General features: G+C 35.0%; 1 protein-coding gene across 4 annotated transcripts in view; it reads left to right on the forward strand.

Annotated features, from left to right (window-relative positions):
• Cdh18 (cadherin 18) overlaps positions 1–24,765 on the forward strand; it is an 840,836-nt gene that overhangs the window by 769,198 nt on the left and 46,873 nt on the right. For all 4 annotated transcript variants that reach the window (XM_085676602.2, XM_048457031.3, XM_048457032.3 and 1 more), the window contains 2 exons: positions 8,523–8,776; positions 17,187–17,323. In XM_085676602.2, the coding sequence (XP_085532728.2) occupies positions 8,523–8,776; positions 17,187–17,323 (391 nt within the window). The remainder of the gene's footprint in view (positions 1–8,522; positions 8,777–17,186; positions 17,324–24,765) is intronic.

Consider the following 24,765-nt stretch of genomic DNA (forward strand, 5'->3'; position numbering starts at 1 on the left):
AGGTAAGAACAAGATAATTCTTTAAATAATGAAATTCAGTCACACTGATTTATGCTACCTGGAGAACTAGAAATATTTTTGTATTCACACAGAGATATACAAAGTAATAAGCAAAAATTTAAAAATGTGGTATATCATCTTTGTAAATCCATTATCTTCTAGAAAACTACTTATCAGCTGAAACATAATGGTATGTCAGAATACTGATGACAATTAGACTCAGGATTGGGGAAGAAGAGAATGGTAAGCGTGTTCATTCTAAAATATACCAATAATAATCTTTGTAATGCAGGAATTGAATTGGGAATGAGTAAAAAAAATCACCAATTGTTCTAATGGCAATAGTTAAAAATAAAGGAATATAGGTCAGAGCCAGTAAACAAATTTTACTTCTATTAGAATAGTCAAATGTAAAGGGGGTGAATAAATAAAGCTAATAAAAAATAAAAAATGGTGAAACAAGTTATTTTATTTACTACATTATGACATTAATATTTGCTGTTGAAGCACTTTAGTTGGTATGAAAATTTGTACACTAGAAGCAGTTAAAACAACAAAAATTGAAACTCTTCAAATATCAAAAGACTTTCATCCTACAGAAGTGAAGTTTTTTAAAACATAGTAGTTAAAGCTATATAAGTGATAATGGAAGGAAAAGACCAAATAAGACATGCCTAAAATTATTGATACAAAACTGAATGATGAAAAAAGAAAGTTGTAATCCTAGTCAACAATTAATTATGAGTATGTGTTTATTTATATCTCATGATACCATCTGACACTTATGTGCACATATATCCATGGTTGATAAGGAAGATATCTTCTCATGAAGTTTTATAATTTTGATGTATATGAAATATTTTAGGATATACTTCATGGCTACCTCTAATATCCCATGAAGACTGTAGGGTACTTAAAAGCCTGCTTTGTCTTTTATACTAATACTAACACAAGAAAACATCGATTTTTCCTCAATCTAAGACAAGCTACACACAATTAGCTTATTTTTACCTCACAGCAAGATCAAACTACACTGAATGATTCTGTAAATGAATCATAAATAAAAAAAAATTACAGGCTAGGTGGTGGTGGTGCACCCCTTTAATCCCAGCACTCGGGAAGCAGAGACAGGAAAATTTCTGAGTTTGAGGACAGTCTGGCCTATAAAACGAATTCTAGAACAGACTCTAAAAGCTATCAGAGAACTCCTGTGGTGAGACACACACACACACACACACACACACACACACACACACACACACACAGAGAGAGAGAGAGAGAGAGAGAGAGAGAGAGAGAGAGAGAGAGAGAACACAAAGCAATGGAAAAAGCAACAACAAAAAACAAAACAAACTTTACATACATGCCCAAGGTCAGAGTTGCAGAAAGAAGCCTAAGGCATCATTCCAATTCTTTGCTTGCCAAATCTGGCTGATAAAACAAAACAAAACCTGTTTTATACTGTGTTATAGCTTGTCTCACTGGGTACTGTGCCCCTGCCTCTTATCACAGTCTTACACCAGAATCATTAAAACCTTGCATTGTCGTAGTATAATTCAGGTCATTATCATTTACCCGTGGAATGTAATATGACCAATGAGATGAAATTCTTGTAATTTTTTTTCCTATTTCCCCTAGCCTCCCGGGGGAAAAGTGTATTAAGCTAGGTAAACAAAGAAGCAGAAGAAAATTTAAAAAGGGAATTGAAACAAAGGAAAAGTAGAAAGGATTAAAAATTTAGAAGAAAATTAGGAGACAGAAGAATAAACAGAACAATAATGAACATGACCAGGGCAGCACGTGTGTGAGTTTATTCCATACCCCTCAGATAAAAACAAACAAACCTTAAGTTAAGCAAGCACTATTCTAGAAGTTCTCAAATATATTGGCTTATAGCACTCCTATATCTGTGTATGCAATAGCATTGTTTAACAATATTTAATCTCTCAACTTTAATGATTATTATAATTTAATTTGACATTCACTTGCACATCCAAGCCTACCTACCTGTTATATATTCTCTCTCTGTGTGTGTGTCTCTCTCTCTTTCTCTCTGTCTCTGTCTCTCTCTCTCTGTCTCTCTTTATAATTTGGTTGCTATTATCTACTTCTGGTCCTCTAAAATTCTTGTCTGTCCAATGCATAGAAAACCATACCTGGAAACATTCATAAACCTCAGTGCTAAACAAAATCAGTACAAAGTCCCAAATCCTTCTATCTAAACCTAATAATGATGAAATTCTGTGTATGTTTGATCCTTTATCTGTGAACATATGGGCTTAGAAAATAAACCATTTGTTGCCAAATGCTAGTGTTAGGAGAGGCAAGAAGGTAGTTAGCACGCCTGACATCCTGACACCGAGAAAATGGAAAGCTAAGAAGTTTCTGGCCTAAAACAAGTTTAAAATCCAGCAAGGCACATTTCATTTGATTTCAAGTCCTGAGGATAATGCTTTGTGGTTCAAGTTTGTTTTCTAAGCCTACTGCTCTGCAGCCCACTGTCTCAATTCAGTGCTTCCATCATCTAAAATCTGTTTGCCTTGAAAGGGATCTTTATCAACCATAGGAGCAAGCTGAGATTTTTGAACAAAATCCGGGGCATCTCTAGCTGGTTGTTGAATTTCAGTGCGATTGAAATTCCTAGACATCAAGTGGTGGTTTACATCCCAACAGTGCCTGAGAATTTATATAACCTAAAAAAGCCAGGAAACAGTTTCTATTTTTTTTTCAGAATCTATTTATTTATTTATTTATTAAAAATTTCCACCTCCTCCCTGCCTCCCTTTTCCCTCCCCCTCCCCTGAATAAAGGCTGACTGAGAAGCCAAGGACAATGGCACTGGGTTTTGATTCTACTGCATGGACTGACTTTGTGGGAGCCTGGTTTGTTTGGATGCTCACCTTCCTAGACCTGGATGGAGGGGGGAGGACCTTGGACTTCCAACAGGAAACAGTTTCTATTAAAATCCCTAGAATGAGTAGAGAATCCTTTGACTTAATAGGTGAATAGGTGCCTGTGGTTTTCTTTCCAATGTGTGTGTGTGTGTGTATGTGTCTGTGTGTGTGTTTGCATTCCAAGGTGTGTGTTTGGATGTCAGAGGACATCTTTCTAGAGTCAGTTGATGCCTTCTACCTTTCTACCTCATTGGTCACAGGAATCAAAAGGAGGTCATTAGGCATGGCAGCAACAACTTCACTAGTTGCGACATCTCACTCCACTGGTCCTAATATTTTGTTATCGAGTTTAGAGTAGTTGTTCTTAATATTGTAATTATTTCAAAATATTCTCATACGATATAACTTGATCATATTCTTTCTCGTCTCCCAATTCATCTTCTTCATTATTATCTGAGTCCTGATGGGAGGGGTTTGTTTGATAATATCATCCCATTTTTTTTAAGTTTATTAAAATACGAAAATCTCCATTTCCGCCGCTCCTCCCAACACCCTCTCACTCTCCCCACTCCCTCTCCTCCCTCTCCATCCCCAATAACAGTCAGGGTCTCCTGTCCACTGGGTAGTTCAAGCTCCTCCCCCCTCCCTCCAGGTCCAGGAAGGTGAGCATCCAAACAGACTGGATCCCAAAAATCCAGTATATGCAGAGGAAACAAGTCCCAGGGTCATTGTCAATGGCTTTTCAGGAAGACTCCAGGCCAGCCACATTCAGAGAATCCCGCCTCCTTCAGAGAATCTGGCTGGATTACATGCTCGCTCAGTCCCAGACAACTGGCCTTGGTGAACTCTCATTAGATCAGTCCCCTTGTATCAGTGGGTGATCGCACCCCTCGCGGGAGTGATTTCTTTTTTCATGTTCTTCCTCCTTCTGCTCCTCATTTGGACCATGGGGGCCTCAGTCCGGTGCTCCAATGTGGGTCTCCGTCTGTATCGCCATCCCTGGTCGGATGAAGGTTCCCTCTGATTTTGCCTTCCTTACTCACGTTTTCTTTCCTTCTGCTTCTCGTTTGGACATATCATCCCATTTTTAAGGCAGAGTGCCCCAAAGTCTCTATCTCTTTACACACTCTCCAGTTCTGAGATTTTAAATTGGGAGGAGAAGGAAGGGGAGTCTAAAGAAGGGAATATATTGAGTAATGACTATTGGATGATTTTTAAAACATATGCATGCACACACATATGATAAAGACAGCACTTACATATGTCACTGTATATGTAGATATTCTGTGGTACCCAACAAGAAGCTTCATCCCTACTGACTAATACCCTAACTGAAAGATAATATATAATTTATTAGACAAGGAATTTATCATTAATCTCACCTAGCAACAAACCCTGCTACATACCTGCCACAGAGATAACTGAACCTGCCTCCAAAATATTCTGACACATATCCCCAAACGTTATGGGATTAAACACCACATTGTGATTGGATCTGAGGCCACTCCATTAAAAGGAACACACATCTGTCACTATAAATGAGGCCAACAACTTGAGACTAAATAGGTCATAGGGGAAAACCTATTATTGCTATACTGCTAAATGAACATACCAAAAGAATGACCTATGTTAACATAATATAACATCTTAATATACTCATAGATCGGTACCTTAATCATCACTCATCAGAAAAGATGCTTCTTCCAGTAGATGGTTATTAGTACAATTATTTAATTTATAATTCATTAATTTTAATTATATCAAATAGATCATTGATGGAGTAGTTCCTTGATTTGTGCAGTTTAATGACCATTATCACAATAAATATACAAACAAAGTCAATGGAATTTGACTGCTATAAAATTTTATCCTAAGAATTAAACCTAAAGCAAATCCGATTAAACCAAAAACTAAACAAAGCAAAAAAGCCAAAAACAAAACTGAGAAATAATTTGCTCTTATTCCTATAATTGTCTTCTCCAAGCATTGACTTGTGTTCGTGATTTCCCAAGCAGAACCAACGTGAACTTTGCTGTCTCTCATAGTAAATACAAACTCATTATGCAGACTCATGGTGCTCCACCCTGGAGATTCATCCCAGCTCTACAGTTTTGTAAACTAAAATTAATTTGTTTCAAATAATCAGACCCATCCACCAGCAAATATATGAATGAAACAATCTGTAAATAATAGTGAACAGATTGGCAAGGACTAGACCCCGTCATTTTAGTGCAGATTCATATCATTTAAAGGAGAAACACTTATTTTCATAATTCCTATTTTAGTTTGAGCACTACATGGATACTCAATTTGAATGATCATCAGGATTCACCTAGAAACATCTATGATCCTAAGTATTTGACATTACAAAGCAGAGTTATGATAAAGCTCTAATTTACCATGAACAATCAGTGGTTTTACAATACACAGATATGTTTTTATCATGTAACCCTTGTTCAGTGAGGTTTCTTTTGTTTAAGTAGAAAATGCTATGTTTTAGTTTATGAATTCCAAAAGATATCTCATGCTATTTCCTTTTCATGATACTTCAGTGGTCATGGTAAATTTTCCCTGTTCTTTCTTTTCATTGTGACTTTTGACTTATGTGATTTTGTAAATAGATTTTTTTTGTTTCTAACAAACTATATTTGTTGGATTATATTTAGGCTAAAATTTGCTTGCATCTAAGCTCCAGAGACAGATTCCAAAGTCTAAAGATTTTTAGAATTATATTTTGATTTATAAATGATAAGTAGTTATACATGTTTGCCACAGTTACAGTATAGGGAAATAATATATTGCCCACTTTATATACTTCTGTGATTATAATACAAAGACTAATATGCTTGGTATTGAATAGATAATTCTGAAATATACAGAATAAATGAATTATTATATTTCTCCCAATTTTTCAATATGTGTAATTCAATATCACCAATTTTTGTTCAGAAATGACACTATCCTATTTGTGGTAGCAAATTTTTCTTCAAATTTCTGACCCAACCTGAAATTATTCTCTCCTTCCTTTGTGGCTACAGATGGCCCCTATCCATCCAACTGCCAGTCTTGGCAAACAAGTTTCCCAGGATGATTATCTCTGCTTGGAGGTAGTTAAACTTATAGTAGATGATCATCACGAAACCCTGTGTCCACACAAACAGCCTGTACCTTAGCATTAGGTGGGCGGCATTATGACATGTGACATCTTTTTTGCCAAAGGGACCTGCTAGGAAATGTGTGGTCCATCCTCTCTGTTGTGCAGCCTGATAATAACATCGAAATAAACTTAATATGGTCAAAAATTTCCGTCACTGATTTTTCTGAATCGAAGGGAGTGAAATTCTGTAAAAGTGAATGAATGAAAATGGGTGTTTTATAATCCAGTGCTGTGAGAAAAGATGTGCTAATCACTATATCAAAGCAAATATGACCCACACTTTATAATGATCAGAACATTGGTTAGGAAGTTTTAAACCAAAGTAAGTTTAATAACTAATATTATAGACATTGATCTTAAGATCAATATGAGACCTCTTGTCTTATGTTTCCTATCAGTGACATAAATAGCCTGGCCTAGATATAAAGAGGATGGTGTTGTTGTGGAACACATACCAATATATAAAATAAGATAAATTAAAATTTAAAATAACAGGTATGTAAACCATGTAAAATCCTGGTGCTCCTGATGGTAGGGAGTGAATGTCAGGTCCTCTGCAACTGAAGTTAGAGACAGCTGTGAATTTCCATGTGGGTGCTAGGGACCAGCAGGTGGTACTCTGAAAGCAGTGTTCATTCACCATAAACAAGTATTCAGCACCCTCTGGTCCCTGAGAGGCAACAAATGTTCACAAACTTTAGAATATCTTATTTAAACTAGAATGAAGTTCATAAAACAATGAGAGACAGATTCTTTCTGTAAAGCATAGTGGGATCTAGAAATTTAAGGTTTCAATGTGTACATCCTGACAGAACTTAGATCTTCTTAGATTTTTTGTTGTTGTTGTTGTTGTTTGTTTGTTTGTTTGTATTGTTTGTCGAGACAGGGTTTCACAATAACTTTGGAGCCTGTCCGGGAACTGTAGACCAGGCTGGCCTCAAACTCACAGAGATCCATCTGCCTCTGCCACTCTAGTGCTGGGATTTAAGGCGTGTGTCACCACCGTCTGGCTCAGAACTTAAATCTTTTTGAAGAGAGTTTTTTAATTATTTTCAGTTTCACTTCTTTTGCAAGAAAACAACATCTAATTAGTAGGTCTTATACTACAGATTTAATTAGTTCACCACTAAAAATGTGTAAATCTGAACGATTTACATTATCCAAACGTTCTTACAACAATTATAACTAAATCTGAGAATATTTTGGTTCCCAAATCCAAATGCAGGCATAAATGTGCAGCATGGTTAGCATTTTTCAGGCTTTCAGTTCTCCTCAAAAAGTCAGTTTGTCTATTGACATGCATACCGATATCAGTTTGCATCACTGCTAATATTTATAGTATTCAATATTACATGCAAAGTTAATATAAAATACTTGTTTGCTATATTTTCCTATAATAATAGAATGGCTTTTTTTTTGAGATAGAGCATAGGTTGATATCATTGCACGTAAAGTCATTCATGATGCCCAACATATACTTTTAATGGAAGCTAGATTTTAGTTGAAGGACTGGTTGTGCTGTTAAGTTATAGAATGATTACCTAATGCATCAGCCTCAAGGTTCATTTCCCAAAAACAATAAAAGCTGCTTTTGGAAAACTGAAAAGTAAGGAAGAAACTGAAGGAATATAATGACCAATTATTGCCGGGTCAAAGCTAAAAGTTGTAAGCAAGCAAAGAAAAAAAGGCAGCTTTTAAAACTTTGATCCAAATAGCATAATATAATAAAGAATATGAGAGTGTAGATTAAATAGAACAAGAAGTAAAACAAAGAACAAACATAAACTCCATAATTTCTGTGTAGCAAAGAATGCAAATATTAGAGTGAAGGGAAAATACACACAAAAAAGAACTTTGTGGAGGGTTTAAGGGGAAGGGAGAGGCAGAGATGGGAGCAGATAAAAATGTAGAGCTCAATAAAAAAATCAATAAAAAAATCTAAAAAAAGAAAGGAGAAAATATTGTCAAATGATGTATTTGATTATAAGTGAGGAGCACAATTCTAGAAGGAAGTAAAGTCAAAAGGAAAATCACCAAACATCCTATTTAAAAGAAGGAAAACATTTTGAAATAATGTGAGGTAAATTACATAAATATAAGAAGTTATTTTTTTTCAAATTTCAGACAAGTTATCAACAGACATTTTTAGATTATTCATCTGATAATTCCAGGTTCATGGTGATGGGGAGAACTAGAAAATGTCTCTGAGATTGAATATTATTTTCCTGGGGTAATTTATTTCTGCGTGTAGTTGTAAACACATTCTAAGGCTATATAAAATTCCTATGGATTAAGTCTGGAGTTGCCATGAGTTCCCTTTTGATATCATAATTCAGGAAAACATTATAGCAATTTTTTTAAATAAAAGTAATTTGACTTCTTTCTGCTGTGGTTTTTCACACGTAGAAAAATAACTGCATTGTTGAAAATGTGGAAATTCTAATGATGGCTATCACATTATTCTTCTGCAGCCACTGAACTATGAAAAAAAGAAGTCCTACACACTCAACATTGAAGGAGCAAACACAAACCTGGACTTCCGCTTTTCACACCTTGGTCCATTTAAAGACGCCACAATGCTGAAGATCATTGTTGGGGATGTGGACGAACCACCGCTCTTTTCTATGCCGTCCTACGTCATGGACGTCTATGAAAATGCCAAGATTGGAACAATTGTTGGCACCGTCTTGGCACAAGATCCAGACAGTGCCAACAGCTTAGTAAGGTATGGTATACACTTGATCACACAGGTACTTGAAGATGTGGTTTATGTCACAAAGTAAATTAATGTGATTCAATTTAGTTAAACACATATCCTCAATCCTCACATACTTGAAAAGGAGTTAACTGTTTTTTTTTTCCTTTAGAAGAGTTCCACATTTATAGCCTTACTGCTCAAAGTCCTACCTATGTGTTTTGTTGATAAGTATGTCTAGAATATAGCGGTAGAGGGTTGCTAACTGAAAGTGACACAGAAAAGAACTCAGGACACCCAAACTCTAATCAATAAAACACTTCGCATGATGAATAATTCTCTGTCTTCAAATACCCATATGGCTAAAGGTGAGAAACTTTGATACATCAAAAGACAAAAGAATTGTTATAGGAACTATACTCATATAAATAAATTTACATGATCTTTCTGGAAGATTTTGTCATTACATGGAAGCCGTGTGTTATGTGGCCATGTGAGTTTTCCCACGTTCATATATTAATGAGAAAAACTGGCTAGTTCTATGACTAATTTATCATCCTGTGATATTTCTCATTGATTCAGTACTTTCTTCATATATTGGAAAGGGAGCTGAACATTTAAAGCATTAGATGTTGCTGGAGAGGGATGATTGACACATAGTCTTCAAATGCTAATAGGTTTATTAGCATAACCATTACCTAATGTTTTGCTTTGATTCAAAAAATAAAATGAATTTACTTCAGTTGCCTTGAAATAATTAGAAACTCAAAAGCTGTTATTAGTATATAATTTACATGCATAACATTCATTCTTGATTTTAATAAAAATGTGTCATTCACATAATATTCAAGGTACAAACAATGAGAAAAAAGAGAAAAAGAAAATATAACAAAGATACAAACATGCCCCATGTCTTCCTTTTATGGGGGTCAAATGTTTAGTAATTAAAGAACATTTCTCATAGGAGATGCATCTTACACTGTGCAAGGAGATGCAATTAATTTCCTACTTGTAGAACTAATAATAAAAGTAATAAGTTGTAATTTTACAGGCATTTGTGGAAATCTGCTAGACTTTATTCTTATTTTACATTTCATTTTTCTAAACTATTATGTTCTGTGTTTTCTGTTTGTTTGTTTAATTCAAAATAACATGTAATTTTCTGAAATATAATTATTACCTTTTGTTTACAAAAAGTAAAATTAGTGGGTAGCACATACAGGCCTAAAAGCTCAGTAGTTTAAAGGATCTGGATTTACTCTCTGGCTTAATAGAAGTAGAACTTCACATAGAAGGTACTGAGAAACACAACATTCTATTTCTGATATGAGATCACAGAAATGTAAACCTTTCACTACCAGCTGAACAGACACCCCCACCACCACCACTGCCTAGCCTTGGGAAATTTGTGAAATAGTCTGCTAATGATTGGAGTTTACATTTAAATGGGTATCATTTTAACACATTTAGTATAACACTGTATTCTAGTATCTATCCCTGGTTCATGGACTGGCTTTTTGGAGCTCATTCTCTGTGATGGAACACCTTGCTCTATCTTAGTGAAGTGGGGAGAAGAATGATTCTGCATATTTTATTGACCCCCCCCCAATTGTAACATCTGAGAAGTATTGAAATCTGGGAAGATGTTCACCACTTCTTTTGCGGTATACTGACTTTCTTATGCTCTCCCGAAATATTCAGATTTTCTAAAAAAAAAATACAACTGTTGAGTATTCCATTATCTGTGGATGTTACAATCTCATGGAAAAGAAAAATTGGATAACAATGATATGGCTACATTGGCAGCATTGAAAAAGATAAATGGGAAGAAAAACATAACTGAAATTGATTATTTGTTTCTTAATTTTTAAAATAAAGATGAAATATCATCAAATATATTTTAAAATAATGTTTGATTTTAATGTTTTATATTTTAAATAGACAAATTAATATAACATTTAGCTTATTGACTAATAATGCTAATACTGTTTTTAATTCAGTCATAAGTATGCCTTAATCAAGAGTACCAAAGTCTCCAAATATAATGGTGACGATTCCCCAGAATCATTTAATAAGAAATGAATAGAGGTAGAGAAAGTAGGGTCTTGATTAAAACTAGGTGCCTCTGCCTTTGACTTGTGTTTTATTAGTATCAATTACATACAGCTAATAAAAACATACAGATTAAGACTGTAAAATACAATTTACATATGACAGATTAGATAAGAAGGGCCCACAGATGATTAGAGCAGTCATGATTTTTTCACTGATGATGATCTTTAGATAGACGTTCTGAATGATGGAATGGCAAACAATAAACTGTAGTAGTTAAACACTCTAGACACACACCTGCTGTACAGCTAACAATATAAAAATTCTCTCGATGCAAGCATCTATTATATAATGCGTATTCTGGTTAATACAGTTTATGCATTGTCTCCATGGCATTTTATTAGACACTGAAGTATAACATCCGATTTACCAAATGACAAATGGTACTTTTGGTTTATTTGCGTAGAATGATTACTTTCCAGATATTTGTATGGTTCACGCATTTCTTACCCTAACCTTTTGAAAGGAAGTTTTAAAATATGAAATATAGATACACTTCAAATCTGTGACCTTTAATTATGCTGCAGAGAAAGCCAAGCTTTCATGATATGTCACATTTTGTGAGATAATTAAAGACTATTAAACTTTATTCAAACTATTATTCACAATCTTACAAAACTGCTACATAGCGAAGAATCTCTGTGAATTTCCTTTCTTCTCCCACATACTGAATTTGCAAGTATATAAAGGATAATAACAGAGAAATAATCTATACTTTAATCTGATACTATTAGAGCAAAACAATATGGAAATGTATTTTTGATACAAGCATGAAATTAAGTCTTGGAGGAAAGAGAAAGAATAACATAGATAGAGCAAACCCTTATAAGGAAGGAGATTATGAGAGTATCAAAATGAAAAACAGTTCTTCCAATACACTTTGAAATGAAAATTATCTTTGGCCTATGCTTAAACTAACATAGAGAAATTAGAGTACCAAGTGAAGAACTAAGTGATTTGTTTAAATATTAGACTCAAGGCAGTCACTTTTGATATTGATGCATGGACATACATATATATGGAACGATTAAAGACAAAATAGGCCATGAATTTGGAAGAGAGCACATGAGAGTTCGTGCAAGTTTAAGAGGGAACAAAGGGAAGAGGGAAATAGTATAATAAGTAGATTAATTAAAAAATAATTTCTCAAATTGCCCATACATATCTCATTTATAAAAAAATATGTTTGCTATCCCGTTTATTAGTTGAATTGATTCCTCTTGAGGTGTGTGTTAAAATTCTTTCTGATTGGAGTGTTCAGTTCGGTTGAGAGATTGACAAGACTTAACTCTATCCCCAGCTTGAATTCTTTATATAGTCAAAAAGTAATCCTCTCCACAACGGCTAATTAACAAACATTTTCTCTCATTCTATATTCTACATATATACTTAATTGATGTTTTATTGCTACATAGTGACTTTCAAATTTTTATGAGGTATTTGTATACTATGTGAATATGTATTGCTTTGACTGGTGCAATAAAAGCTGAATGGCCAATAGCCGGGCAAGAGTGTATAGCTTTCTGCCTGTTTCATGGTCAGTAGGGTGCTAATTTGAATAATAAATTTAATCTTATTTTGACAAATGAAGTTCTTTCATTTTTTTACACTGTTTGAAATATACATGCTAGACTAACAGATGCAAATGTCTTATGTCTTAGTAGGAAGTGGTAAAATAGATAATCACAAGTATTAAGATTCTGTATAAAAATAGAAACTGACAAAAATGTATTAATAGATAAGGTGCAAGTGATGCATTATATGCTGGTGCTAAATTACTAGTGATTCCACTGGAGACAGGTCCAATTAGAGGGTTTTTAGGGACTAGTGGGCAAATAGCAACTAGCAACATGTCAATAGGACTTCCTGTAGTCTAAGTCTACAACATTATGAATATCTTACTTGATTAATGATCATATATTATAAGTAGCTTTCAATGGATTATATTAGTTATTTTCATTGGTTATCAAGCATCTGCCTGACAGAAAAGAAATATGAAGAAAAACTATGTATTTTGTTTAACAGTTATAGAAATAATTCACTCATTTGCTCTTTGGTCCAATGTAATGAACACATGGAGGTAGAGAAATATATGGTGAGAGCATGAAATAGAGGAACATCATGGTGAGCATGAGCAGGGAAATTGCCAGGGGAGACAAAGCCTCAAATTCATGTGCTTGGGACCTACTTCCGCTACTTAAACCATACCTTCCCACTTTCAATACTTCCCATTAATTACTTCGTACTATGAGTCCATCTAAACATTAATCCATTGATTGCATCAGAAGCTTCACTGCCTAACTTTCTCATGAGAATCCTCATCTGTGCACCCAAAGTTTGTTCCACTGTTTAATAGGTATTTCCTAGCATAGACATTAACGATTTTGCATCATGTATAGATGCTATTTTGATGGCTATTTCACATGTAATATAGTGATTATATAACATGACAAAGCTATAAATTTTTACAAGCTTCTTTTGTGCATAATTATTACTGACATATAGAATTATATATAGTGATAAGAACATAAATACGTTCCCATTCAAGAATTTCATATACTTTGGTAGTATTTCCCTTCTATACTCTCTCTATCCTCTCCACCTTCCAATATCCTTTCTCAGATAAACATCCTTATATATTATGTCCCCCACACTTCTCAATTTCCCATATGCATGTGCATGTGTGTGTATAAAATGAATTATACCAAAATGTGTGTATAAATTACACAAAATTACATATTTGTAATCATAACTATGTTCATGTAAACAGCATAGCTTTATTCAGTATGATTGGATGAAATTCTATATTTGGGTATTGTATTTTTTAACCTATCTTTTCATTATTGACAGACCCCTAATCTAATTCTATAATATGTTCCTATAAATAGTGATGCACTGCATCATCTGTGCAAACACTTCTGTCCAATGCCCTAGGATGAACTCAGAAGTGACACAGCAGTTTCACATGACAGCAAGCATACTACCTGTTCACAATGAATGGGCTACTTTATAGTCACAGTATCAGTGTATAAGGGTGTTTCTGGACCCTAATGTCTTCTTTGGGGGCGGGGGTGAAAAGGTGCAACATCAGGAAACACAAATGCATGGAATCAGGTAGAAGGCTTACATTAGACGGGGTAAACACTTATAAACTTTCCAGTAGCCAGGCATTCTGATCAAAGACAATCTCACGCTCATCTTTCTCTGCCTAGGCACGATCAGGACCTCTGCCAGCTCCAGGCAGCACAAGACTGGCCCCTTTTGGCCTAATAGGCCTGAACTTCCTACATACGGGTTCTGTGATTCCCTGAATCCTTAGAGCATTTCTTTTAACTTTTGAATGGTTATCATCTGTCTGAAATCTGAAAATAGCTTGACTTTACATCTCACTGTTGGCTAAGGGGATGAAATTCTATTTTTTTTTTTGACAGTGTTTCTCCGGGAGATTAAATTCTTACTCATGTAATTATTGGTTATTTGTTTTCATTTCTTCCTATGTTTCCAAACTTTGCTTGAGATACTGTATTCTTGGTTCTTATGACCCCTTATGCAGAGTTTAGTCCCCACTGGTCTTGTTCTACCACCTATTCTCATAAAAAGATCGTACTGCTTTTGGTCTCTAAAGGCTTTTTTTTAATATTAGCTCCATACTTCATTATTTCTTTTTCTCTCTTAATTTTCTTCCAAATTGGATACAACTATCCCCCAGTGAGAGATTTTATTCTATTTATTGTGAATGCACATGTTTAGATATCATAATAGAAACCCACACCATGTTTCATCCTTCCTTCCATTCTTTACATCTGAGTGTGAAATCATTGCTGCATTATGGCAATCCCTCATCTTTTATTCAGCTCCATCAGGGGGTTTCTCTCTTGTGCAGCACAGCACAACAGACACAGAACAGATGCACAGGTGACAAGAAAAAATCAGCACCTTGGTCATTCTTACAGGTGTAAGATGGAATCTCAGAGTTGTTTTGAGTTGCATTTCTCTGAAGACTAAGGATGCTGCATATTTCCTTCAGTGCCTTTCAGCCATTTTAGATTCCTCTGTTGAGAGTTCTCTGTTTAAGTCTGTACTCCATTTTTTATTGGATTATTTTTTCTTTTGATGACCAATTTCTTGAATTCTTCGTATATTTTGGAGATCAGACCTCTGTTAGATGTGGGGTCAGTGAATTTTTTTCCATTCTGTAGGCTGTCATTTTGGCTTATTGACCATGTCCTTTGCTTTACAGAAGCTTTTCAGATTTAGGAAGTCCAATTATTAATTTTTTTTCTCAGTGTCTGTGCTGCTGGGGTTATATTTAGGAAGTTGTCTCCTGTGCCAATGTGTTCAAGTGTACTTTCCACTTTCTCTTCTATCAGGTTCAGTGTGGCTGACTTTATGTTGAGGTCTTTGATCCATTTGGACTTGAGTTTTGTGCATGGTCGAAGATATGGGTTTATTTTTATTCTTCTACATGTTGCTATCCAGACATGCCATCACCATTTGTCAAATGTGCTTTCTTTTTTCCATTTAGAATTGTTTGCTTCATTGTCAAAAATCAGGTGTTTGGGTGTGTGGATTAATATCTGGGTCTTTGATTCGGTTTCATTGGCCCTCTGTCTGTTTTTATGCCAATACCAGGCTGTTTTCAGTACTATAGCTCTGTGTATCAAAACCACTGATGACAACTTATGCTGGAGAGGTTGTGGGATAAAGTGAACACTCCTGCATGGCTGGTGAGAATGCAAACTGATACAGCCCCCCTTGGATGTCAATGTGGCGATTTTTCAGAAAATTAGGAAACAACATTCCTCAAGACCCAATAATACCACTTTTGGGTATATTTCCAAACGATGCTCAATTGTGGCCTAAGGACATGTGCTAACTATGGTCAAGCAGCATTGTTTGCCACAGCCAGCACCTGGAAACAGCCAAAATGCCTTTAGACCAAAGAATAGATAAGGAAAATGTAGTAAATTTACACAATGGAGTACTACACACCAGAAAAAGCAACATCTTGATTTTGTAGGCAAATGGATAGAGCTAGAAAACATCCTTTTAAGTGATTTAACCTAGACTCAGAAAGATAATCATTTATATTTACTCACTCATAAGTGGTTTTTAAACATAATACAAAGAAAACCAGCCCAGAAATCACAATCCCAGACAACCTAGACAACAATGACCCTAAGAGAGACATACATAGAAAAGATCTCCATTGGCAGCATAGGGATCTTGGGAGACGGTTGAAGGGGAAGGTAGAGGCAGGGAGGGGAGAGGCAGGAAGGGGAGCAGAGAAAAATGTAGAGCTTGATAAAAATCAATAAATAAAAAGAAATAATCAGCCTCTCCCCTCATGTACTAATGCGTCTCTTTATTTAGCTAATGAATTTCCATCAGTTTCTATGTTTATCACTATTTATTGCAAAGAGAAACTAAGAGAATCAAGACAGAAGATGGCAATTTGAGCATAGGTATGGCATAAATACTTAATAGGTGTTTTTATACCACATCAAGTTGGCAAAATAAAAATGGTAGGTTTCCTTCTCCTCAGAACTACTGTGTTCCTACCCATGGATATTAGACAAAATGTATTACACCAGGCATGTATTACCTACTGTAGAGCAAGTATTAAATCTAATGTTCTTCTCATTGTTTGTATGAGAATAAAACATTTTAAATCAATGCTTATCTATAATTAGTTCAGAACTTCATACATATGTACAGAATATTTTGAAAATTGCCACGCTCCAATTTCCTTACAACTCTTCCCAGATCCACAACCAACCCGTCCATTCCTGCTCTCTCTCTCTCTCTCTCTCTCTGTCTCTCTCTCTGTCTCTCTACATATGTGTGTGCATGCATGTATATGTAAGTATACTTGTACATATTCATTTGTATGTGTATATATATGTCTACACACACACATATGACACATATAGAGTTGGTCTGGGGTCATCTAGTGAAACATGGGTCTTCTATCCTGAAATGTTGACTGGTTGGATCCAGCTGAGAGCAACATGACACAGGTGTTTAGAATTGACTTGGGTTACCTATAAGAGAAGTATTTTATCTTAACTACTGAGGTTCCTCTCCAGCCTAAAATCTACTGCTTATTTTATTCATGGAATTCATTAGTTTTTCTCTAATATTTTAACATATGATTTAACTATTAAAAACAACTGTTAGAGGTTATATAAATAAAATTCTTAAGTCAAATACAGGCATTAAAATGTAACTGCATTTTAATGCACTTTATTTAATAACTCCATTATTATGTTATATGGTTCTTATTTACCATTCCTTACATGGGAAACTTTCATCTTCTTTCTTCCAGGTATTACATCAACCACAATGCAGAAGAGGACAGATTTTTCAATATTGATGCCAATACTGGAACCATTAAGACTTCAAAAGTGCTTGATAGAGAAGAAACGCCATGGTACAATATCACAGTGACTGCATCAGAGAACGGTAACCTGCTTTATGTTTCTCAGGGAGCAATGCCATTGTGCATGGGATCCCAGGCAGAGATTTTCTAGCCAGCAAGGCACGACCCATTTCTCTTTTGTCAGGATTTTGCAGAATGTATACATGAAGCCCTTCTCATATCCACAATGTAATGAGTACGTTTTATTATTTTTCCTTCAATTTCATCTAGCATGAAGTTATAAATTGATATGATGGAATGATTAGTCCTCATCCTTGAGTCAAGTGTCTGATTTTCCTCTTAATTGCGCTAATTTCCTGTTTCATATACTTATACTTCACTTATGCTACCGAGTCTTATCAGCAAGGGTATTTATTATCAGGCTGTTCAGGTCCTAGATATCATTAAACTACCTTACTTGAATTAGCACTTATAGCATACACTGAAAGATTTTGTTGGGAAATCTCAACTGTCTATCTAACGTCTCCTTCAGAAAATCTTACAAGACAAATCTGAGAAAGTGGACACACATCCAGGGCAGTGCATAAACACCCGAGTGTACAGAAAACAACAAAGCCAACAAAAAATACACAAACACACACACCTTCACATGCACACAAAGTATTATTTTGGTGTTGAAAAAAGCAAATATTACTATAAATCAAAACAAGATATTCATAAAGAAATCTGTTTTCTTGATAATGTTGTCTTAATGTTTTAGGAAATATTAAAAGCACCTCAGTTTAGACAAAAATGACAAAAATATTTAAGAAATGTTTCAATACACGTGAAAACATAAATATAATTAAATGTATATTTTAGAGGGAAAATATTGCTATGTAAACAGAAATTATGTTATTTATTTTCTGTAGATGAAACAGAATATAAAAATATTTAAAGACATTCATTTAAATAATATTGGCTTGGTATATGTCTTTCCTTATAAAGTATATAATACAGTTTTCTCTCCATTATCACAATGGATGTTGAAACATTGCCATTTTTCCTGAAAGGTAAGGAAAACCACAGATATGCATCCTGTCTCTCTACAACAGATTCTTCTGGTGATTCTTCCAGCACAATGAAAGCGTATGTGATAACTTCTAACTAAACTATTTCACTTGGAATATATTTATTTTGTACTGAAAGATCCATGTGAAAATAAAGCTTCCTATATTGTGTGAATCTAGCATCTTTTAGTTAACTCTTTTAACTGTTATATTATAGTGTGGTCTTACATTTAGATTATTTATAATATTTTTGTTCATATTTGCCTTGAAATGCAAGGGTAAGAATGTTTCCATACCATTTCTGTGAGTGTTTTCTTAAATGTGGAATTGCTGTTTTATATACCAATTCCAATTACACACACTCAGAAATATGGGGCCAGTCACTAGAGCATGGTCAGCCTATGAGAAGGCACCTCCGTAAAGATGCCATTAACTCTCTATAGCTTTCCAGTCATGGGTGAGATCAACATGATTTCATCTATCCATGTTGAAATCTTGCCAGGTTTAATCTTGTTCTGGCAGTCACTACTGTGAGTTCATAATTTTTTTTGTGTCATAAGCCATCTTTTGGGGTAACTTCTGTTGTGTTCTTGCAAAGGCGGTTTCATACATTTTAGGGTAGGGGCTTTAGGATTAGAAATGTTGGGTAGGAGGAACAGAGAGATAAGAAAGATACAGAGAGACATAGGATAGGATAATATCTGCAAGGCAGCTCAGTGGATCATGAATATTGAATTTGTCCACATTTATCTTCTACATTTTTATACTTCTATACAAAAGGGAGGAGAAGGCAAAAACTGCTTTAAAATGACACAAAGGACAACCAGAACAGTTACTTGCTTCAATACTTGACATCAAACCATTATTTCTTCAGTAAAGTATTTGATGGTTTGGGCAAGAAAGTGCAGTGAACACACCCTAGCCCTAGTTTCCTGTAGGCAGCAACTCCCCATGTCATTTTAAATGAATGAGAACAAGAACATGCTTGAATTTTCTAGCCTCTGGTCAGGGTTGAACAGAGTAACCTCTGTCGGCCATCTTAAAAACCAAAACACCAAGGATATCTTGTTTTGTAGCCACACCTGTTGTCAATAACTATGAAAGATCGAAAATAAGCTCAAACTCTCATACCTTCAGACAAGGTAGAACAGGATTACATCTGTGTGCATCCTGACACTTTGTCCTGTCTTTTCAGAAGACACTGTATCACTGTGTTCCTTCCAATTTATAAGTTTTATAATGTTTATGCCTCTAGAATGAATTAAATTTTATTTTCACCATATTATTAGAAAATAGATAAAGCAGACATAAGTAGGTTAGTTTCATATCATTCTGGTTAGTTTTCATTTTCTAAATACCCAGAATTTAAATAAATAATAAATAATATTAAGAATCGGGTGAAAAACTGGAATTAATATTTAAAAATATTTACAAACAAATGTGGAAAATATTAAGCAAAACTTGTAGAAGGAGAAACACTTCTCAGGATTTATATAAGAAGGTGTTGCCAGGCGGTGGTGGTGCCTGCCTTTAAAAACAGCACTCGAGAGGCAGAAGCAAGATTTCTGTGAGATTGAGGCTAGCCTGGTCTACAAGAGCTAGTTCCAAAACAGGCTCCAAAACTGCCTGTCTAAAAAAAACCAAAAAGCATAAAGGAAAAAAAGAAAAAAGAAGGTGTTATTTAATTCTGAACCATCACTTAAGCCACAATAATATTTGCATCAAGTAGAAACCAACTAACAAATAGACACAAGTACTTGCCTATAAAATAGAGTATCATTTGCAGTCATTACCAAGAGAAAGTCCTGTTTTTATAAGAGTAAAATTTTAATTATTTATTTGAGTTTTCTTTTCTATTTGCTATTCCTTCTTGTGGGAAAAGAGTTGATACATATCTACTAAGTAAAGCAGTATACTAAATTGTAATTTCCTGGATTTTATAGTTGGTAATAAAAAAGCCGTAGAGACCCATTCAATGAACATTACTGAAATATAATTTAATCCCAATCATAAACAGGTGTACAGAGTGAATAAGCAATAGTTAAGATTTTACAACCATGCTGGGAGATTGCTTTTAGAGAAGTACATCTCCAGCACCTAATGCCTAGCCTAACTGTCCCTTAGTAGAGACAGAAGCTTTCCCATAATTGTAGCCTCAACTCCGCCATTAGCCACATGGGAAAAACATGTTCTGCTTAGGAATGCAGTTGCTATTTTATCAACTGCTTTTTAAAATTCTTCTTAATGTAGTAGCTTCTACAGAGTAGATTGTCCCATGCAAATGCTTTTACTGGTTAATATTTAAAGCACTTTAATTTTTCTACTGTGAGAATTATGCAACTAAGAGAAGAGTCCTGTCTGAGCAGAAAAGGACATGTATCAGGATTTAGGAGCATAAGAATATTCGGGCACAGGGTATACAGCACACATATGATCTTATGCCTTCAAATGTGAGTAGGGAGCCTACGGCTAGCCTGGGCTTTGTATGTGGAACATGCCTAGGGAATAAGAAAGCTGGGTATTCTCTCTACCGAACATCCTTACTTCTACAATACAGTATGACAATGAAGAATTCAACCAGGGTGCCTGTGCACATTCAGCGAAAGCTCAAAGGTAATAACAGAGACATTGACTGCATAGACTGTGAATCTGAGTTCCTTCTTCCATTCTTTTGCCCTTGTGGACTGTGAGATTTCCACCACACAAGCACACAATAAAAGCAAAAGCAATGTGCCTGGACTATGATGTCATTTTCTGCTGTGGTCAAAATTAAGTATTGTTAAAACGTCTCTTGATCACCATGGCTAGCAGAGTAGTGATCTGTAGGAGCCAGGAAGGTAGTTTTATTTAGGATGACTAAGCACCAGGCGTTGGTTCAACTTAGAAATTCTGAGCCCAAGTAGTTTATTTTAGGTAAATTTAAGTACAGAACAATTTGTTGAAAAAAATTTCTTGGTGATAATTAACTTGATCTCGTGTACACAATAAAGCTTAAAACATGATGAAATCCACTCTCTTTCTATAAAATGGATCTATAGATTCAATGAGAAAAATGGGCTCATCATAAGGGTATCAAGAAGGAATAAGTGTGGTCTCAGGTACACGAACAGCACAAAGGTCACTGGTCTAAAAACTATGTCTACTTCCAGCATTCCACGGTAAAAAACAGGCTATGCATCTCTTTCCAGAGGACACAATTCTCTGTTTAACATTCCTGGTTTCCCTAGAGCTTATCTCCGAGCATAAGCACTGGCATACCTCCCAGATTATTGAGCATCTGGATTTTACCCAGTACAGGTATCCATTACCAAATATGTTATCATAATAAAAAAAATTCTGTGTAACACAGATAAAAGCTATTACTATCACACAAACAAAGGAATGGAAGCACACAAAATATATATTTGAATATTCAATGCCTCTGTATTTAATCTTGCGTATTAGCTAAGTCAGTACTATTGACAGCAATCATTTTAACTTACTTGACGTAAAGTTTGTGAACCACGTTTATTCAAATTGTGTAATAGTCTTATTTTTCAATTTGTATTTTAAAAGTTTCCCATCAGTTGAGACTGAAATTTTTATTACATCATTTTTCAAAGTTCTTAGGGACCTACTATTTTGTAAGAAGCTATCTGTGGAAATATTCGACTGTAGGTTGAATGTGTGTGTGTTTGTGTGTGTGTGTGTGTGTATGTGTGTGTGTGTAATGTAAGTGTGTGTTATATGTGTGTGCATGTTTTATTGCTATTCTTTGAAAGTCTCATACAACACACTTTAGTCATATTTACCCCCCAAAAACTCTTTCCAGATCTTGCTCATTTTTATCACTGCTGGATTTTTATGTTCATTTCCGTTAATAGTTTAACACCTATCATTTATGTTATCCAAATCTTTTTAGATGTGGAATCATTCACTAGAGATAGCTCAACTTAACTATGTGCCATGATCCAGAGAAACCTCTCTCTACTTGTCGTAGAGACTGAAAATTTCCTATGGTATCTAGCAAGTGCATAGTTGTCTTATTATCTGCTTTAACTATTTGTGTATAGGTATTTAATCTTGTACAGTAGTAGGATTTATAGATCTTCCTCAAAACAACTGTAGTGTTTTTTGCTATACTCCATCTTTGACATACCTTTAGTTTCCTCACCTAGTTATACCCTTCCTGTTGCAGTATTTACTTTTAATTCTTTATAGCCAGTGTGTTCTACCCCATTTCCCTTGAAAATACTTACCAATAAATGTTTAGTCAATTCCTGACCTTTATAGGTATGTTTGTTTTTAATATGTCTTCTAGTGCTTGGATTTGAGAGCTTGCATTGGTAAATGATAACTATTAATTATAGTATAGCATATATTTTAAAGATTTCTGTAAAATAGAGGATATTTCTTTTGAACTCAGAAGAATGACCAGGAACAGATGATGAATTCTAGGCCAGTTTAAGGCTACAGAGACAGATTCTTCAGTCTCAGAGAGGAGATTATGAAAAAGAAGAGTATGAAGAAGAGGAAGATGAAACAACATGTCAAGAAACAGACTTTATTCAGTCATAGCTATGGCTCAAAAATACTAAAGTTTTATGCCATCTGGATAGACTTTATGGTGGCTCTTTGGTAAAATCAAACTCATTCTCTTTAACAAAACCTACTACTTTGAGAATACCGAAGTGAGCTTTTTATTTCTTCCTATTATCAGCAGAGGTTTCACCTTCCTGTGGAGGCAGCTTGCATTTCAACTTATATTGCTCTAAACCTTGGACATTCAGAGTGGTTTCTTCGGTGTTTTGAATCTCTCAGTCTCTTCAACTACCAATTGAGAAAAGCAACCATTTAGTCTTTGCTTTGGTATGCCTTAAAATCTCCATAGTAAGAAATTTATTAAATAACATACTGTGAAATTATTAATGAATGATATTTTAAAGATAGTGGCATTTAGGTAGCAAACATAGCAGACACATTATTTTGACTGTGAATGTGTTTATTTTTGGTGGTAAAATAAGCAGAAAGTTACACTAATAATCCTTATCATAGTAAAATTGTATTTGATACTCGAGATAGAAAATAAAATGAGGAGTTAAATCTCACAGTGAGGGCTTCATAAAGAGGTTTATGAATGCATTTAGTTGTCTGGAGAAGTTTGAGAAGCTGCCCTGGGCCTCTTGTCCAAATTATAGATACACTCAAAAGCATGAATTTGTAAGTATTTTTGAGAAATTGAAGAAGGGCTATGCATATAGTGTATATCTAATATTTATATATGCACACATGCATACACACATATGGAGAGAGAGAGAGAGAGAGAGAGAGAGAGAGAGAGAGAGAGAGAGAGAAACAAGCAACTGAGAGAGTCTGATTTATCTCAATATATTGGCTCATAGTAGCGCAGGAGTCCAGAGCTTTCAAATGCAGCATAGCCTAGCTGAAAACAGGATGGAGATCAGGCTGACTTACAAAGCAGATTCTTCAGGGTAAACCAAATCAGGAATGGATTTCATTGTTTCGAGGCAATATTTCTGCTGTTCTCAGGACTCGTTGTGAATGAGGCACAGGTGCATCATGCAAGACAATCAGCTGTTTGGCTTGTCAATTTAAATTTTAATCTCAAATCAAACAATGTTGTAGAAGCGAATAAACTGTGACCACATGCATTGGAAACGCAAAATGCAATCAAAGAGACACAAAAATTCACTTCAGAGTGGCATAAGAGTTCTCATTTATACTGTGAATTTTGCAGTTTCTGAATCTAAGTCAAGACGACTTGTGTCATTTGTTTTGTTTATGTTCTCTGACATTATCATACAGATGCATTATATTTGGAGTCCTGTAATACAATCATTTATCTCCTTTCATCCCACCAAACCTTACCCTTATCTTACTAAGAGAACTTTTCTCCGATTCGGGACTTCAGGTTTGGTTCTGTGATCCTTTCACGTTATCAAGGGCCTTCTGATTGAGCTTTGGAATGGCACAATTCACATGAGTCAGGGAAAATTAATAGGGTGGAAACAAGTAAAAGCAGTGATTTCCCTATCCCAGAAATAGCAAATGGACATTAAAAGAAATCCTTGCCTTCTCCATCCATTTTTGGTTACTGGTACTATTCCTGTGTGTACAACAGGACAACTAGACTTTCATGAGATCCTGATTGCAATGGTTATGTTTCACCATGGAAATGGTATTTCAGAGCCTCTCACCTACCATGTGACTCCTATGTATTCTGTATTTGAATCAGCTTGAAAGTGATATACTATCACTTGTCATGCCAATATATTGTGATTTTGTTGTCTGTGCTTTCATTTCTATATCAATGAATCTCAATTTCTGGTATTTGAAATATAGTAATGTAGAGTTCTGTCTTCATTTTTATTTAATAATTAGGAATCTATATGAATCTTCATCCTTGACTGTGCTTCCGTTCTTATTTTCTGTAGTAGGGAGCTGCAGGCAGGCCTGCTTTTCGTCCTGCCCGGCTC

This window comes from Myodes glareolus, chromosome 15 (assembly GCF_982192425.1).
Source record: "Myodes glareolus chromosome 15, mMyoGla1.1, whole genome shotgun sequence".
In the NCBI taxonomy this organism is placed as follows: Eukaryota; Metazoa; Chordata; class Mammalia; order Rodentia; family Cricetidae; genus Myodes; species Myodes glareolus.